Source organism: Ochotona curzoniae, unplaced genomic scaffold (assembly GCF_017591425.1).
Source record: "Ochotona curzoniae isolate NIBS_2020 unplaced genomic scaffold, NIBS_Ocur_1.0 contig_2723, whole genome shotgun sequence".
NCBI classification, from domain to species: Eukaryota; Metazoa; Chordata; class Mammalia; order Lagomorpha; family Ochotonidae; genus Ochotona; species Ochotona curzoniae.
The window spans coordinates 12252484-12272943 of record NW_024465573.1 but is presented as its reverse complement, the minus strand read 5'-3'; the positions used below and the strand labels follow the sequence as shown (position 1 = coordinate 12272943).

The 20460-nt window shown below is 36.9% G+C and overlaps 1 protein-coding gene across 2 annotated transcripts in view; it reads right to left on the bottom strand.

Annotated features, from left to right (window-relative positions):
- The window catches only part of DYNC2H1 (dynein cytoplasmic 2 heavy chain 1), a 251035-nt gene that overhangs the window by 41206 nt on the left and 189369 nt on the right, over window positions 1-20460 (bottom strand). For both annotated transcript variants that reach the window (XM_040976872.1, XM_040976873.1), the window contains 3 exons: window positions 19285-19389; window positions 12371-12487; window positions 1944-2153 (listed from right to left, as the gene is read on the bottom strand). In XM_040976872.1, the coding sequence (XP_040832806.1) occupies window positions 1944-2153; window positions 12371-12487; window positions 19285-19389 (432 nt within the window). The remainder of the gene's footprint in view (window positions 1-1943; window positions 2154-12370; window positions 12488-19284; window positions 19390-20460) is intronic.

The following is a 20460-nucleotide window of genomic DNA, read 5'->3' as shown; positions in this document are numbered from 1 at the left end:
CCAGTTTGCTGCAAATACCAGCATGTGCAGGAGCCGAGGCTGGGGAATCCTTGTGGGGGTTTTGGCGGACGGGGTTAGGCTGCGCCTGAACATCAACTGGCTTATATAGGAGATGGGGCTGGAGACATGGGGGACCTGACAACCAGTTCATTGAGGCCTGAAGAGGATGTGTAATACCATGAAGGACAAACCAAACAACAGTCCCAGACAAGCTTTAACAGTAAGTATTTGGACTAATGGAGACTCAAGGGTGGATAATGTCAGCCAATGGGCCTTGAAAGGATTTCCATCAACTTTGGAGCCACGAAATCAACATCTCAGAACTATTGAAACCATTTGAGCAGAACCTTTGGAATATGAGAGCCTGGAATGACACTGGATGTTCATACCCCATCCCCAGGTACTGATGTGGTTAGGCTGCTGGGAGCCTATGAGGGAGCCTCAAATCCTAGCTGCTTCACTTCCAATCCAGCTCCCTGCTTATGGTTTGGGAAAGCACTCAAAGTTGGCTCAACTCCTTGGGACCCTGAAACCACATGAAAGACCAAGAAGAAACTCCTTACTTCTGCCTTCAGATCGGTTCAGCTCCAGCTACTGTGGCCATTTGGGGAGTAAACCAGTGGATCTTTGTTTCTCCTTTTCTCCCTGTAACTCTGCCTTTCTAATAAAAATAAATCTTAAAAATAAAAACCATTTTTTACTAAAATGTAAATAAAAACAATTAGTTACAATCTATAATAAAATAGGATTTTTACATGGTAGGGAAAACAAAGATGTCAGGATAGGCCTTTCTGCAGATGAAAAAAAAGCACTGGGTATCTTTTTAATAAGAATAAGATATTACAAGTTCTAAGAAGACTATCTTTCTACATTGAAACACAAAGGACATTTAGGTCAACTATTAGAGGCTTCCCTATATTGAGTGTAAACAGCAAGGGAAAAAGTGAAAACCAAAACTCCTTTGAAGTCCCAGTGAAAACATTTTCCAGATGCCTTATTCTAGGAGCTTCCACCAGCCTGGAGGCTGCTGTGGGTACCTGAGCCAGGTCGGACTCAATGCTTGGGACCCTAGCAACAGCCACCACTGTGATGCAGTGAGAGACTCCTGAGCTTGCCTGGGCCCAAGAGGTTTCTCCCTTCGCAGTAAGTACTCTGTGAAGGGAACTCTTGGGAGCTAAAGCATGCCCTGGCTCCTCCTATACCACCACCATCTAGCAGAGGGAGGGGCCTAAGGGTGTTCAACTTACGGCTTAGATGATGGGAGCTTCTGGAAGCCTGGAGGCTGCTGGGGGTACCTGAGCCAGGTTGGACTAAATACTTGGGGCCTGAGCCACAGCCTCTGCTGCCATGTGGTGAGCGAGTCCTAGGCTTCTGAGCAGAGAGCATACCAATTGGTGCTGGGCTACACCCACTGGCCACCCAGCAGTGAGTCCTGGGGTTGGGTGTGTGGAATTGCTGCCTAGGACCATCCTTGCATAAGGCCACACTGCATGTTGCTGAGGACTAAATCTGGAGTGACTCCCAACGACAGGGTCACTGTGCTTGCAGGTAAGAGAGGGGGCTGAGACCTACTGTTTTGGAGAGGAGAGTTCAGACCATCTGTAGGGTCAGAATGAGCTGTCCTTTCTGTTGGACTTAGAGCTCAGAGGATGTAAGATTGAGTGGGAGAGTACCACTGGGAACAGAGGACCTGATCCAAAGTGGAATGAACATAGGCTTCATTGCACATGTAAGCTAGATAGATAATAATCTTAAGCCCCTGCTTCAAGCTGAGTTAATGCTAGTTAACGGTAAACTCTTCGGTTACTTGAGTTAATTCCTATAAGGCTTATGGCAGTTTGACTTAGGTTTTGCCTACTGTTTTTCAGATTCCTGAATATGGATGCATGGTGGAATAGTCTGTTAGAATAAAATAAAAATGCATATTGTTCATTTTAGCTTACCTTTTGGTTTAGTAAAGCACTTCCCAATTTTTGTACTTCTGAGCTCAATAAGGTAGTTCCTCTGATGACTTTGCTGAGAGCAGCAAGAGACTGATGGACACTTTGTACTAAACGGATGGCATTAAACTGTTCAAGCATGATGAATGATAATATTGGAGAGCCTTGTTGATCATTAGGAGCAGACACTTTTTGATGAATCAGATTTGAATTCTAAAAACAATAACAACAAAAAAGGATGCCTTATTTACTGAAAAGTTAGAGATCTTTCTTCTACTGTTTCATTTCCCAAATGTACACAGCAGGCAGGGGTGGAGCAGGCCACAACCAGGCGCCCAGAACTCTGTCCAGGTCTCCCATATGTTTGGCAGGAACCCAAGTACTTGAACCAGGTGCACATTAACAGGACACTGGATTAGGAGTAGAAGAGCTGAGACTCCAACTAGGCCTTGTGATAGAAGCTGCAGGTACCTCACTAGTGACTTAACTGGTGTGCCACCTGGCCACCCCTTGAAACGATTTGCAGTATTATTTTACAACTGCCTAAGTTTATTTAATCTGCAAATACACTGAAAAGTAATTCTAGAGTTCTCCAATACAAGAAGTAGTACAGCGAGGACCGAGAAGTAAAAATGAGTATAATGGGACAAGATGGTGGGGGGAAAAAAAGAGCATCCAGTGAACCAATGGAAAGGAAACAGTTACACTGCCACTCTACAAAGAAGTCATGGTTTTGAAATTTAATGTGAGCAGAAATGTCTTAAATCAACTGTATGTACAGCAGAAAACTAAAGATCTTATAATCAAGATCCATGAGTGTTTTATCTTAGTATTTATTCCTATGTCTGTATTTCATACATGCTATGATAGAAACTGGAGTTTCTCATATAACATTATAAAAAAAAGAATACCATTTGTTTTAAAACTGTTTATATAATGAAGAGGAAAAAAAAGCATTCACTTTAAATAATATTCTAATAAGTGTGAAGACCCATCAACAGATAAATACGAGAATTTTTTTTTTCCTATCTAGTATCCATTGTCTGGTTTTCTCTACATATTCTGTTTACAATCCTAGTTAAAGACACCATTTTGGGGGTTGTTCTATTGCCACTTTCACACAGTGTACAATGGCACTGTCACTTTTACATACATTTAGTGTCAAATAGTTTTAACAAAATGACAGCCTAGAATGGTTACCACAATGAAACCAATCACATATAAATTGTACGGACATAAAAATTATTGCTGAAAACATTATGAGATTAAGAGTTTAAATGTGAGCACTGTTCTATTTCTGCTAGGTTCAGAATATTAGTGTTGCTGACAATATTTTAAGCTCTTTATTTTCATTTTTGGGTAAAACAAAGGGAAAGAGAGACAGGGGAAATAAATCTTTCATGCACCGATTTACTCCACAGGTGCCGGGGCCAGGATACAGTTGGAAGCAGGACACTCATTACCAATCTTCTCTGTGGGTGACAGGGACCATGCTACTCGGGCCATCAACTGCCTCCCATAGTGTGCATGCTCAGGAAGCAGACATTGGATGCAGACTAGGATTCAGACTCAAGTATTCCAACATGGGATACATGTTTCCCAAACAGTATCTTTAACTGCTGTACCAAACGGTTAACCAATGAAATAATTGTGGTGACACATTTGTAAATATAATTAATAACGGGTGGTTGCCAAATAATTGAATCTAAGAGAAAAAATCTATCTAATATAAAAATGAATTTGAATTAAAAATAGACAACCATTTGAATCAGAGCATGTGATTACTAATAATACCTCATACTCTGGTTTCTCTTCAGATCATTTAAACATTTCGCCTTTTACTAATAATACTGAACTCATTTCCAGCTAAATCAACTAAGTAATAAAATAAAAATAAAATCTGGATCACGGAGCCTTTACCTTCATATAAAATAGGCTTCCCGAATGTGATGGATAGATGTTATTGGAATTTATCAGTCTTACACTAGGCAAAATTATCAACTCATATTTTAGTTTAAGTTAATACTTGTAGATTCATTAAGTTGAAATGACAAATATGCATTGTAAGTACTATCACTTTATTGAACATGAATACTTAAGCTTTTATCATTCAAGCAAGATTCTTTTTATTTATAATTCCGAAATACAGAAAGCTAATGTATTGAGCTTTTCCAATAACTGACTTTAAAAAACTAACCAAAAGCAAAAACAAAACACACACACACACAACAAAACAAAAAAACTTTAGAGTTCATGTAAGCTCTGTGATCTGAAGATGCTCTGTAATAAAATATAAACTGAGCTTCAGACTCAATGAGAGAAGTGAAATATTAATAACTTCATAAGAATGACAATGTTTGAAATGTTAATATTTGGAACTATAAGGCAAAATCTTAGTATTTTCACCAGTTTCTTACAATAAATTGAGGTGTACATTGCTACAACATTTAGTGTACATATACAGTGTTCATTTTTTATTTCATATTGAACAGTATTCACCTGGAGCAAACAAATGAAAATCAGAGCTGATGTTTGCTCAGTGGATAAAACACCAGTTCAGATACCTCTTTCTATTTTGTAGTGTCTGAATCCAACATAAAGCTCGGGACTCCAGTCGCTCCAATGACAGTTGTGATGGCGTGAGTGAGTGAGCAAGCTCCTGTTGCCCACAAGGAAGATCTGAACTGAGTTCTCTGCCCCTACTATGGCTCAGCCCAACCCCTCCCTGGCTGCTGCAGGCTTCGGGTGACCAATGAATCAGGACACAAGCTCACTTTATCTCCTGCTTCCCAAATAAATAAATCCCTTTTAAAATGTTCTAAGCACATCCATAAAAACAGAAGGAAAAAAAAGTAGCCCAGAATAGAACGTCAAACAATATGTATTTAATTAAAGGTGAAAAGAACTGTGGAGGAACACAAATGAAGACCAGTAAGGCAAATTGTAGTATACATTCCATAATGAATAAGTAGGCAAAATATAACACAAAGGTAAATTCTAATTTATAAAACTATTTGCTTAATTTTTATATTAAACAATGTGAAATAACTCTTCAAGTTATTTTATAGATTCTCCAAAGAGGAAGATTTACACAATAGCAAATATCACATCACGTAATCATGAAATCAAAATAAACTCAAATCAAGTAATGCTTATAATGCAAATGTAGCTGCAGGACCAAGTAAATTCTAACACCTATAGCTTGTAGCTGGCCTTATCGAGGGGTGACAATTACACCTTTACTCAACTGTTAAAACAAATCCAAAGGCATGAACGCATTCAGCTGAACAACACATGCAACTCTGAAGAACAGTTTAACATTCAAAAGGCAATCCAACCTCCTAGGAACTTCCTACACGTTTCTAGATTCTGATTGCCTCAATTTTTTTTTTTTTTATTGCAAAGTCAGACATCCAGAGAGGAGGAGGAGACAGAGGAAGATTTGGAAGATCTTCTGTCCAATGATTCACTCCCCAAATAGCCACAACGGCTAGAGCCAAACCGATCAGGAGCCAGGACCTTCCCTCCAGGTCTCCCACATGGGTGCTAGGCCCCAAGGATTTGACCGCCCTCAACTGCTTTCCCAAGCCACAAGCAGGGAGCTGGATGGGAAGCAGGGCTGCCAGGATGATATCAGGTGCCCATATGGGATTCCGGTGCATGTAAGGTGAGGACTTTAGCAGGTAGGCTACTGTACTTGATCCTCAATCTCTACCTCTTATTCCTATGGTTCTGGTAGAGACAGGTGTCTCCTACAAATATCCATCACCCCACTGTTTCTTGGTGACATTTTTTTTTATGAATTTCCCAAGCAACTTTATATGTTACATTTCTATTAACATAAATCGCATAGGGCCCAATGCAATAGCCCAGTGGTAAAATCTTCACCTTACAACCACCATGATCCTGTATGTATGTTGGCTGGTATCCCTTCCAGCTCCCTGCATGTGACCTGGGAAAGCAGTAGAGTATGACCCAAAACGTTGGGACCCTGGCCCCTGTAAGTGACCTGATAGAAACTGCTGGATCCTGGCTGTAGATCAGCTCAATTCAGCCACTGCAGCCACTTGGGGAATGGGCCAGCATACAGAAAATCTATCTTCTCTCCATAGATCTGCCTTTCTAACAAAGGTAAAAGTCTGTTTAAAATATAACCAGAATGCTCTGTTTTGTTGAATGGAACCTCATAAATAACATGCGAGTCCCTGCAAACTGCCTAACTCATGGGATGGAAATGAACAAAACATCAGTTTTGAGTAGATTAGGGAGGAAAAAACTGTTCCCTCAAACTAAGTTAAAGGGAAATCTTTCACCTGGAACTTAAGGTAACAGCGAGTAGAGCTTTAGAGGTTTTGGAAAGCATAAAGAAATCTCTAAACACACACACACATTGACCCAAATAAGGCTTGTCCTACCGAGAGGTCAATTTTCTAGTCTAGACAAAGAACTATAGTTACTATGGTTCACCTTCTTGATTTAGAAAAAAGAATCTACCATCTATTTTTGCTCAATAAATTTCATCTGCTATTGCTTTATGTAACTTTTCAGCATATGAGTAAATTAGGTGAGAATTAATGGGGTGCTGTAATGATATATATAAGATAGATGTAAACTGGTCAGAATATCAGTATTCAATAGTTGTCACCATCTACTAGGCCATTAAATTCCTGGGTGGCAGATGATATGTAATAAAAAATTGAAAGCAAGCACCCATCTTTCAGATGTATATGTTTGACATATTAAATATTATATTCTTTGTGTGTTAGACTTTTCGGGATTTTGTTTTGCAAATAATTTTTCAAATTAATGAATTTTTGGTACAAAAAAATCAGGAAAATTACAAGTGAGATACTGAGATGTTAAGTTATGCAACTGGATAATTTAAATGATATAACTATATGGAGTAACAGGTAATATAAAATGATGTGTGAAGTTTTAATTATACTGTTTACTGCAAACAATGTGAAGAAGATAGTCACTAATAGTCATTAAAACTTTAAAGACACAGTTAACCACCAAGTGCAGAGGTCTACATGTCAGTTCATAGGAACCTTGAATAAGGCAAGGTCTTAAATAGTGTTAGTGCATTGTTGTAACAAATTTTAAACCATCCACACATTTTTAATAAACAAGAATAACTGTTAACCTTTGAAGAATTCATGTTTCATAGTATTTCCATGTATTTATTGACTACTTCTGAAATACTCCCCAAATTTCACTTTTAAATTTCCTGTGCAGGCCTCTAGTATATCCTTAATCTAATCTTGTTTATTCAATCATTAATTTTTCACTTACTAAAACACAAATCTTATCACTTTCCTAACTCATGTTTTTTTTTCAACATCATTGCCTAAAAGACATACAATCCTTTCCAACATTGTCTTAATAAATTTCTTTTCCAAGATTTAGATTAGAGTAACAAATATAGTGCACTTTTCCTTTTTAGAAATGGGAAGGGAAACTGGAGATTGACTTGCTTGTTAAACGCTTACCCTCCAAAACCACAACAAACGAAATGTTCTTTTTGAATTTCACCATTCCCTTACCTAGGCTCCAACCAGCAATTCTGTATCACCTATATTTTTGAAACATTATGCCTGTGCTAAATCACAATCATCAGGTGAAGTGCATAGCATATAGAAGTCCCTTAATTGTTATTTGAAGTATGAACTAATGTGTGAAGGAACCAAAAAATGGGAAAAGAATAATTAATCCTTCTTACAGAAAAACCTAAGTTAAGAAAAGATTAAATTAAAGTGCTATAACTAAAAGAAACCCGGAAGATCCTTCCTTCCTTCTTGAATTTTTAATTAAAAAAAAATCACTTGTTTTCATTGTTTAACTGTAATTATTCCAAGTTTAGTTATTAGTTAATCATAATCTGATAAGATGAAAATCTCTACTATGGGAATATGGCATTAAATTTGTGGAATGAAACACATACATACACAAAATTTAAAAGTCTCCCCAAAGAAGAAAATTCCTATCCAAGTGCCATACGTCAGGTTGCCTATTTTAAATTTTCCTCTACAGAAATGATCACAGTTCTAAGTTGGTACTGTGCACACTACAGAGGTCAACGGATTATGGCTGAGCAGGTTTCAGATGATGCCGAGTCTCTGTCTTTGGTCTTCATGGCTTTGCTATATCAGTTGGGGACTCCAAGAGAAAGACAAAGAGAATTCAGAAAATCCTTAGTCTGAAATTGGCTCTTTCACAACGTTTGGGCGTGAAGTAGAAGGTACAGGTGGAATGGCTGCCTTCAAAGCCTGACACAGATATAAAAACTAAGCAAATAAAAGCAATGTAAGACCAAAAAAGAAAAAAAAAAATCAAGTCCCAAGCCTTGTATCCATAAATGGTATGCTGAAATTTAAAACCAGGGATAAAACATTTTATAGGAAAAAGTGTGAATCAGATCAGCAAAATCCAATGAAACACCAACAGGGCTGGTGAGGAGGCAGAGTGGACTAATCCTCCACCTGTGACACTGGCATCCCATATGAGGGCTCGCTCATAGCTACTCCACTTCTGATGCAGGTCCCTGCTTACAACCTTAAGGCAGAAGACGGCCCAAGTCTGAGCCCCTGGACTCTCGCAGGAGACCTGGAAAGAAGCTCTTAGTTCCTTGGCTTCAGACTGTCTCAGTTCTGGCCCTTGCAGCTGCTCGGGGAGTGAGCTAGAGGCGAAATCTTTCTTTTGCTCTGTAAATTCTCTTTCCAATAAAATTTATATAATGAAGAAAGAAAAACTAGGGATTCAAAGATGGCTGAAAAAGGATGGTACACTGATTTTGATGAGAGCAAAGTAACAGCAGAAAAGCAGAGGAAGTTTGCAGTAAAAAAATCTATAGAAAAAGATATGGAAAACACAGCAGCAGCTGGCACATCACCAGTGACTCCCCAACTCAGAGTGAGGAAGAGTGCGGCTGCCTAGGACAGCCGGTGATAATGCCTAAGAGAATCCTGATGACTACACTGACTTCAAATCTAGGCCTAGAGTCCAGGTGGAAGGAAGGGTACCCACCTAGTAGTGAATTAAAAGCACACTTTCCCCCACCTCCCACACTCCCCATAACTCCACAAAGAGACACAGCAACCAGCAGGGAGAAGGGCACTTTAACCAACAGCAGAGGCTGTGGCTGTTCTCACATATGCATGCAGCCACGAGATCATCAGAGGGATAAACCTGCATTCTCCACTGACTGTGAATCTGCCCCGGAGGCTTGGGAAGGGGTCCCCACCCCCAGCCTACCATGAGCTCCAGATCTCAAACTGCAAAGGTGGAGCACCAACAGCCAGCTGGCTCTGAGAACGTCTCTGCCGTCTCCCTGATCCAGCAGGTTCGCAGGGCTGAGAGTAGATCGTCAGTACCCACTGACAATGGCAGTTCTGTGACTGCAGCGCATGGGATGCAGCCAGGTCTCTGGACAATCACTGCAAGGCTTCAGAGGCACAGAGCTCTCCAATGCCTGGGGTGGGTCACTGCAGAGGGTTCTGTACTCACACTGAGGACCACAAAGATCCTATGTGCAGCTCATGCACCTGGGCGAGTTGGGGGCTGTACCTACTGGAGGCTAATGCCAGGCATTGATCAGCTTGCAAGGTAGGAGATGAGACTCCAATTATGCCAACAGGCACGAACATACCCTCTCCAGGACCCAACCTCCTGACAGAAGAGAAGGTTTACAACACCCAACATAGGTGTCACCCTAGATCTTTACTCGAACACTGAGCAGAGCTCTCTGGCCCCACACAGCACATGCTTCGGGATATCCAGTGCAGGAGCAGATATCCCACTACGCTACGGACGTAGAGTTCAAGGATAAAGCCATCAGAGGAAAGCCAACAAGTGTTTCCCAAAAAAGCCTAAAAATAAAGGCAGACATATAAGAAGGAAGAACACAGTGTGACTCTACAAAAAAGAATCTTCAATATTACAATGTGAAAACAAAGAAATCAATAAAATGCCTGAAAATGAATTTTTAAAAAATGAACACAGCATTATTCAAAAACACACAGAAGCAGACTCATGACATAAATCCATACATGCTATGGATAAAAAAATTTGCTGATGTTGAGATACTGCAGAGAAATCAAATTGAAATATTAGAAATGAAGAATTCAATATTCCAAACAGAAAATAGAGTAGAAAGCCTTAACAACAGGATATCAGATAAATAATAAATTAGAAGTGAATAAATTAGAAGGCCTTATTCAGCAAAATATGCAAAACTTAACCTAATTTAGAGAAAAGGAGATATCAAAGCACAGGAAATATAAAGAACTTCTAACAGGCATGATTAGAAAAAACTTTCACAATGCCACCACATCATAGTCAAACTCTCAGCAGGAAACAGATTACAAAATGTGCATGAGAGAAATGCCACATTAATTTCAGAGGACCCCAACTAGAATAACAGTTGATTTCTCAGCAGAAATCCTGCAGGTTGGGCGAGAATGAAGAGATAACCCAAATACTAAACTGTCAACCCTGAATATTGCGCCCAGACCCAGCAACAATTCCATGTATAAATGGACGTGAGATAAAGGCCTTCCAAAATAGAAATGGAAAGAATTCCTCACCACTCCTTTAGCTTTTCAGCTTTTCTTCTTCTTTTTTTTTTAAATTGGGAAGTCAGATTTATAGAGAGAAGGAGAGACAGAGAAAGGTCTTTCATTCACTCCCCAAGTAGCCACACAGCCTATCTTAAAAGCAGGAACTTCTTCCAGGTCTCCACACAGGTGCAGGGTCCCAAGGTTTTGGACCATCCTCTACTGATTTCCCAGGCTACAAGCAGGGAGGTGGATAAGAAGTGGAACAACCAGGATATGAACTGATGCACACATTGGTGCATGCAAGATGAAGACTTTAACCACTAGGCTATCGTGCTGGACCCACTTCAGCTTTACAAAAGATTCTTAATGATGTGCTACAGACAGAAACATAGAATGATAGTCATCATTATGAAAGAATACGAAGGAAGAAAATCTAGGGAAAATAGAAAGGAAATAAACAATATAAATATTTCTATAAAAATAGTTAGGAACGGGCCCGGCGCGGTGGCGCAGTGGTTAAGGTCCTCACCTTGCACGCCCGGAATCCCATATGGGTGCCAGTTCTATCCCAGCAGCCCTGCTTCCCTTCCAGCTCCCTGCCTGTGGCCCAGGAAAGCAGTCGAGGACGGCCCAAAGCTTTGGGACCCTGCACCCGCGTGGGAGGCCCGGAAGAGGCTCCTGACTTCGGACTGGCATAGCATTGGCCGTTGCGCTCACTTGGGGAGTGAATCATCGGACGGAAGATCTTCCTCTCTGTCTCTCCTCTCTGTATATCCGCCTTTCCAATAAAAATAAATAAATCTTAAAAAAAAAAAAAAACCTAGAAGTTGTGTTTCAAGGCCAGATGAAATGCAGGAAGAAACATGGCCAGTGCAGATTTAGAAACAGAAACAGAAAATTACAAGAAAGTAAACAGAAAGCCATGGAATACACTTCATTTCAACACAACTGTGGAAAAATGGTCAAACAAGTTCACCTATAACAGGATACCTAGATTACACCTGTTATTTCATAAGGGGTAAATTTAATCAGTTACTGTGATCATTCAATTTCCATTTTATTCTGAGTAAAGGCTAAAATTCCTAGTACTCTTATAAAAATAACAGTATATTATTAGAATATTAACTATATTAGAATACAAGGTTGTCTATGTGTACATATTTCAAGAACTGCATAACTGAAAATCATCAGAAAGCTCAAAACAGCCAATGTCATACAATTAAGAGACCACAAATTATGGTTAGAAATAAGCATCCTGAGACTTAAGCAATAGAGTGTCGCCAAACACTAGGACAGTGAAGGAATCACTGCTGAAAAATATTTAAAACTTCGTTAAGTGTGGTTATTCATTTAAAGAAAAGCAAAACAGATTTAAGACAAGAGGACAAAAACAATAACTTTAGGCTGATGCCATGCAGCAGTGGGAAAAGCTGCTGCTTGCAATGCAAGCATCTGATATGGGCGCCAGTTACAGTCTAGTCTGGTCCATTTCCAATCTACCTCCCTGCTGATGTGCCTAGCAAAGTAGCAAATAACGGCCCAATTATTTGGCACCCATGTGGGAGACCTGAATGAAGACCTTGGCTCGTGGCTTTAGCTTGGTCCAACATTGCCTGCTGTCATCTTGGGAGTGAGCCAATGAATGAAACATCCTTCTCTTACCAACTCTTGAAACTCTAAGATTTATTTTATCTATGTGAAAGCAAACAGTAACTTCAACATGAATTGGCATGAAAAGATGAATATCCAAGACTTCCATATGTGTAATAAAATACCTTGTATGGTTTAGGCAGAAGTAGAGTGTAGATTTAGGATGCTAGCAAAATAAAGAGGAAAAAAAAAGAAATATCAGAAAATCAATTCATTACTAACCTGGTTTAATTTCTTCCAGAGATTAAGAATAGGAGACAATTCATTAGACCATATTTCTCGATCAAATTTGCAACCAGCTGTTACCGATCTGCCCAAGATCCTCAACTGTGAAATAACCTAAAGGAAACAGTAGGTAGCATGAATAAAAATAAATTCAAATAGCATAAGTACAAAAGCAGACCTTTTTACTGAACAAAGATCAAATAAGCACATTGTAAACAGACTAGTTATCTCTGCTTAACTTGTTCACATTTTATGGATTTAAGTAGGTAAAACTTAAAATCGAAGAAAATCATACAGTTATACACTATATTGCCTCATTTGAAAAGCTGCTTCTTTATGTACAACATGCTTTATAAAATTTCAATGATGTATTAAACACTGTGCTATCCAAACATAAATAAAACAAATCCGTGAAATTAGTTTCAGCTAATACCTTAAATTTCAGCAATTGTAACACATTAACTACTTTTCAATCTTCACTTTGAGAAGTGTATGTTTAATATAAAACCCTAAAAATATGAAATATAGCTTAATATCAGTGAAGCTCATGTTAAGTGTATCTTCCAGAATCCATGTACTATTTAATTGGTAAACATCAATGATCATGCTTTTAAACTCAAGTTATTTGCAGAGCTTTTGATCTCTAGTTTTAAGAAGTGATGGTAATTCAGTGATTGCTTTTTTGCCTGATAAATTATTTTGATTTGCTCTAGCTGAATCTAGCAAAAGCTGGTAAGTGAAGAGCTATTACAAGACTACAAAAGATCTCAGGTCAGTACTTAAAAGAAGCACTATTAACTCTGCTGGCATAAGAGATCACTCATTTAATTTCATCATATGGAAAAATATAAATAACTTGTGGAAAACTGCAAACAATCTTCAAAATGTACATGTATGAGCACATGCCTTAAAGCTTTAATGGAAAAAACCCTCATCTTTTAATTCCATTTTCTATATAATTTTTGAAGTATTATCATTTATAGTCTAAAAGTCTATCAATGAAAAAGGTCATATATTCTTCTCTAGGAAAATATATCTAATGTTTCCAAATAACATTACTACAATTTTAATGAACAGTCATTAAATGAAATTTAAACACATAACATATTTATTAAGGAGGATAGGATTATAATTTATTATGGGCCATCTACAAAATCTAGACATTTTTTATCCATTTTTAAAATACTTTTTTCAATAATACTTCTTTAAAATGGAATCAAGGCAGATGACATTTCTTCTCATTAAAAAACGTATTTACATCAATTGATTTTTGTTCAGTTCACAATTAGCACTAACATGCTTTGAACATCTACAGGGACTGCAGGGACACTTCCACAATATTGTCCCTCCTATTTCACCAGTCTATTTCAAAAACGAATGACACATTTCAGGAACACCTGTGTTTGTGCTGAACAGTGGAATGGTTCAGGACACATGGTTCATTTATAACTGTATTTTCCTTTTTCTTTTGTATATTAAAAAAGCACATAATAATTTTGGATTCAACTCCCACCACTCGTTACGTATACTCAGAAGACAAGCTTTTCCTTTGTTTTCCTTTGATTTTATTAACTGTTTCTATAGGTCGATTTGCTTTTCCCATCCTAATTTTCACCCTGAACAATTTCTTCAAGTCTTTAACTCCATTGAGTATTTCTATTTTGTTAGTGACTTTCAGTTCTTTTGGGACAGCTAATGAATGTAATAATTATTCCCATCTTATATTCTTACATATGAAAATGGACTGCCCAAGAAATGATGTAACATTTTTGTTACAAGACACATGGAAGACTAGATGTCTGGAGAAATTAATAGAAAATTCCAAAATTAGAAAAAACACTGTCATCAACAAAGAGATATTTAAGATTAATGACTATAGGACCAAAGAAATGAAGAGAAATCAGTAGGCTAGACACCAGAAGAGAGGGGAAGCTACAAGATATTAAATGACAAGTTAGATTTTAAAAACTCCACTCCTAGTCCAAAACTTAAGAGCACACACATCATGCCACATTTAAAAAATTTCCCATTTGACTTCAGTTATGGGTCGTGGTTAAAGTTTTGTTGCACTAAACAATGTTTACCATGCATAGGAAACTAATTTGGTGTTTACACTTGGGTTCCATTTCTAAGATTTTGGAATATGTTCTTACTTATGATGTAATCAAAAGACAAAATCTGAAATTTTTAGTCCCAAACATTTTGGATGAGGGGTATTAAGCCTGTTCATATAAAAATTAGAAAATTATTTGAAGAATTGATCAAATGAGGTAGGAACAATTGTGAAAAAAGAAACTTTATGAATTTTCATAACTAGCAATATGTAATGTTACTCAAATGCAACAAGTGAAACAATCCCAAGCATGAGAAATGAAATCATGTGGTGTAGTACATTGAAATTTCAGGATATTGAAGTAAAAAGATCTTAGAGGAACCTAAGCAGAAACAAGAAATCACTGAAAATGGAAAACTGCTGGATATTTTCCAACTCAAACAATGAAAGTACAGAGAAAAAGATTGTCACACAGCAACTGTTACAAACAGCAAAACAGATTTCTGAAAAAAAGTTAAATGAAATTAAGACAAAATTAAGAATGTGCTATTAACAACTTCATATTTAAGTTTTATTTAAGTTTTTTTTAAATTGGAAAGTCAGGTTTACAGATAGGAGAGACAATAGAATGAGAGACAGAAAGATCTGCTGCCCATTGGTTCACTCCCCAAGTGGCTGTAACAGCTGGAGCTAAGCAGATCCAAAACCAGGAGCCCAGAACCATTTCTGGGTTACCCATTGAGCCATTCTCTGCTTTCCCAGGCCACAAAGAGGGAGCTGTATGGAAGTGGAAAGCCAGGACATGTGCCCATATGGAATCCCAGAGGCATTCATGGCAAGGATTTAGCCTCTAGGTCACATCTGTGGACCCATATCTTCATTATTTAAAGCATGCATGCCATGGGGAAAAAAACAGGCCTAACTGGTTTAAAAATTTTATAAAAAATATATAAAAAATATAAAATACAATAGACAAAAATAAGTATGTATGTTGGGATACAGTGACTGAGGATAAAGGATTCTAAACAAGTACTTTGGAAGGAAAATGTGAAAACAGTGTATCTGCTGGGGAAAATGCAGTAAAATAAATTTTCTCAAATAACTTAAGAAAAATGACGATTTAAAAAATCTAATAAATACAAAGGAGTCTTACCAAACAAAAGGAAAAAAAATACTATAATGTAGAAAAATCAAAGTTCCAGATACTGAGTTGACTAAATACTTAAATACAAGGCCTATAAGTATTCATTCATTAATGGATAAACATTTTTAAAAGAATGACATACTAGTTTAAACAAGGATTTAAAAAGAGAACCTTTTCGTAAAGTTACAATTTTTTTGCATAATCAGAGGTGGTGACAGATGTCTCAGTGATGGACTCGTGTTTTTACCTAATGAACAAAATAAGTTAATTATAGAATAACTGGTATCTGCAAATTTTTAGATGTATAATTCACACTAGCTATTTTGAGGAAACAGCTGCAAAAAAACAGAACTATAAATTAAACTAAAATTTAAAAAATTAATAAAGATGAGATCCTGGAGTTGTAATGTATACTATTTAGTTAAAAGAAAAGTGCAATAGAAATCTTTCATACCAGACGGGATTATGGAATAGAGAAAAATTCATCAGCATATAGAGAAACATTTGAAAAAACAAAAGTAATAAACTGTTAAAAAGGCAAATATTCAAGTTATTTGATTCAAGGGGAACTTGAGAACACCATAGAAGAAAAAACTTAAACACGAAGTTCCACAAACCCAAGAGAAAGCAACACTTGGTTCAAAAGGTACAAGTCATCCTTCCCATACAAGAATACCTCGATAAGAGTCCTGGCTCTGTTCCTGATTTCATCTACCCACCAAGAAACACACCAGGAGATACTAAGCGATGGCTCAGGTAGTCGGATCCCTAACACTCATGTGGGGAGCCTAGTTACCAATTTCAGCATGACCCAGGCCTTGCCATTGCAGGCATTTGGGGATTAAAGCAGCAGACAAGATATTTCCAACCATCTTTGTTTCTTTGTTCTTCTGCATTGCAAATAAAGAAAAAAAATGCTAACTTCAATTCATTAAGATGAAAGAAAAATGCTAATGAGTAAGAACAAAATAATGAAAGAAAACTCATTGGAAAGAGTTACTGTAAGGACAAATTCAGAATATCCTAACATTGTACCCATGAAGCAGATGATGATTCAAATAACTTGGGTTCCTGCCAATTATATAAATAACTTAGTTTGAGTTCTGGACTTCTGGCTTTGGGCTGGCTCACCCCTGTATGTTTATGACATTTCGGAAGTAAAGATAGAAGAGGTAATCCCCTGAATGCCTTTCATATCAAAGTAACTTTAAAAATTCAAGACTATTTTAATATTATAAGCCTGACACATACCATTTATATCTTTAGTATAAAGAGAAACTTCAAGAAATGACACTATTAAGTTACATGCCAAATCTAGAAATATGACAAATTCAAAATGAGGAATAGCATGCAGGTGTACAGTTTCTTATTTGTATTCTTAAGTCTTTTTCCATTCCTGTCTTTACAGTCAATATTAAATTGCTATTATTTCAAAATATTCTTTATGATTTTTTTTTAATTGGAAAGTCAGATTTACGGAGAGAACAAGAGACAGACACAAAGATCTTCCATCTGTTTGCTCACTCCCCACTGGGCTGCAACTGCCAGCCACAGCTGAGCTGATTCAAAGCCAGGTACCAGAAACTTCTTTTGGGTCTCCCACATGGGTACAAGATCCCAAGCTCTGGGCCATCTTCTGTTGCTTTCCCAGGCCACAAGCAGGGAGCTGGAAGGGAAGTGGAGCAACCAGAGTATGAACTGGTGCCCATATGCGATTCCAGTACTTGCAAGGTGAGGATTTAGCCACTGAGCATGGTGCCAAATTAGTGTTGCATAATTAAAAATCAGGACATAAATGAAACAGTCCGATTTTCTTGGAAGGAAAAATAAAATTGAGAAGCCTTTGGTATTTGGAAAATAAAACCAGAAAAGTTAATTCTTCCCCTGCAGGTTCTAGTTCTGACTGCTCCACATTCTATTCAGCTCCCTTGTGAACCGGGAAAGCAGTGAAGGACGGCCCTGTTTCTTTGGTCCCTGCAACTACATGGGAGACTCGGATGGTTCCTGACTTCGGATCATCTCTGCTCTGGCCTATGCAGCTATATGGGGAGTGAACCAGTGGATAGATGAGCTCTGTCACTTTGCTCTGCAGTATTTGCCTCTCCAATAAAAATATATATTAAAAACAATTATAACCAGCCAAACAGGAAAAAAAGTGTGTGTATGTGTATTCACAATGTTTTTGAGACATAAAAATACTAGAATACAGGCAAAATTCTTCAAGATGTTGATCTAGGAAACGAAGGCAAAAGCGAATTTGATCACACAAAACTTAAAAGCTTCTAAAATCAAAATAACCAATCAATAGAAAAAAGGGTAGGATACAAATTGGAGATGTATATGCAAACCATACATCTGATAAGGAGTTAACATCAAGAGTATATATAAAGGCTTCAAAGATTCTGTGGGAAATAGAATTTAAATGCAAAAAATACTAGCATTTACAATATTATATTCTGAAAATGCTTGGGCTTCTAAAATCATGGATTTAAATCCCAAAGTCACTATGATTGTAGGAAGGTGGATACTTGATCTGATTCTGATGCTTAGGAGGTGGGGTGTCCTTAGGTTACTGGGCGGGCGCTCCTGCGAGGCAATTCTCCACCGGCATGTGCCTCACCATGTGCCCTTTCTTCCTTACACATCCCACCCTGCCACAGGGTCTAACCAAGAGGTCCATGCAGCCTCCCAGTGTGAGCCTCTAAATCTTCTCTCCTTTGTAAATAAACTTTCTGTTTCTCAGGGTAATGAAAAACTGATATAAATGTATAGTGGATTCTTCACAAAATTCAGGAAAAACCATTTTTATGACAAAACAAAGTACTGATGCATAATCTTTACATCAAAGCAACCTTTTAATCCTATTTCCAGAATCTGAAGTATTCTTTCACATTCAAGTTGAAACACTAATACACACAAAGATAAACTAATTCAAAAATGGACCCAAAATCCAAAGAAACGTTTTTTTCAAAGGAAGACATATAAATGATCAACAAGTACATGACAGAAATGCTCAACACCACTGTCAGAAATAAAATTAAACCTATCATAGTATTTGTTTGCATGGCTAATATCAAGAAACAAAAGTCCAGGTAAGGATGTGGAGGAAAAGGGACCTCATATATTTGTGATAGGAATTTGAAGTAATACAACTTAAAGAAATACAGATCTTTATGTTAGTATTAAATCATTTTATTGCAATAAGATTATAAAAAGGCATTTATCTTAAAGTAGGATTTCAAATTTGATTAATGTAATTCATTTCAAGATATCAATATAGCTCTTGTTTTATTTTGCTAATATCAAAATCAATGCTGATGGAACTTTAAATTTTATTCTAATTTTATATTTCTGAGATAAATCCCCACTGGTTATGAATTAGTTTTTAATGCATTTTTAATTTAATATTAATATTATTATATTGATTTAGATTTTAACATATGCAGTCATTAGGAACATTGACCTGTAATCTTTATAATATCAAAAAAAACAAAACAGGAATAGACATTTTGTATTGTATTTTACTATTGTATTTTACTAATTTCAGTGAGTAATATAAAATGATAATTTACTCCTATAAAATTAACTTATGGTAAAACAAGAATGTATTTTGTTAAACTATAAAATTTTAGAATATTGTAGGGTCTGTGGTATTAAACAAAAATATTGGCTTAAGTTTCCACATTTTTTTTCATAAGATACATTTCGAAGTACCTGAGAGCTGATCATACGCTGTGATGAGCGAGCAATATTGGCAGGAAGGCCAAAGAAACTAGGTTTGTCATCCTCTGGAAGTTTTTCAATGACAGCACGATAGTCCTAAACCCAAAGAAGTGAAAAACAGTTTGTCAACAAGGAATGAACTTAAACCACTGAAATGAGAAAGGCTCAATCCTGTGAAGTATTTTCTTTGTATGACACAAGCTCAATTGTACATGGCAAATATTTTCCATCATTAACACATTTATGTACACACCTTTGTGCACACATCCAAGGATATAAACATGTTTTTGTCTCCCTGCGTCCTCCTTCGAGTCATGCAGAAAGCTAAACAAAGATTCTCATAAACCATCTTGTAGGAGTGGAGCTGTCCCTCCCTGTATACTTACATGCTTTGTGTATTTCAAAACAGCTGTGACCCACAGTCATTTATTTAGAACTATCAAGTAACAAAGATTAACTGACTGGAAACCCCACATCCACACTGATTTACCTAACCTAGACAAAAAGTATATTTATTGTATGTTATCACTTATGATAGAATAAACAAAACTAACCTAGGCTGTCAGAAGTAAAGATGATGTGCCCTTTGGAGAAAGGCAACAATCAGCACGGCAACATAAAAAGGGCTTCTGGGAGGCTGAAAAACTTGTTAATTATATCCAGGAGCTCAAGTATAAACACTGCATCCTACATGTGTCAACTTTGATGACATGAATTCTATTTTTTAATTTAAAGTTCAAAAATAGAGATGGAAGATTATTGGGATATACTATCAGAAATGAATAATGAGTAGGTATTTTATATACTCTTCTCATTCACTCTAAGGTTCTCCTCCTATTATAATGTAAGTTTCATAAATGTATCAATATATCCAGAATGCCTGGAACAAAACTTCCATGAAGTTTAATGAATTTTACCAGATGAGGAAGTGAAAGATAATACATAGGCATATTAACAATAAATCAGATGGTCGATAAGAGTTAATATTAATTTGTATTTTGAAAATGTTATTGAAACGAATTCTTAAAATACTTAAATGAGAGAAAACAATCATTTTTAATTGAATATGTATATCTCATGAGAAAAACTAATCAGTTAATATAATAAAAATATTTGGGCATATATAAACAAATTTGTGGCAATAACTGGAATTGAAATATTTAATGA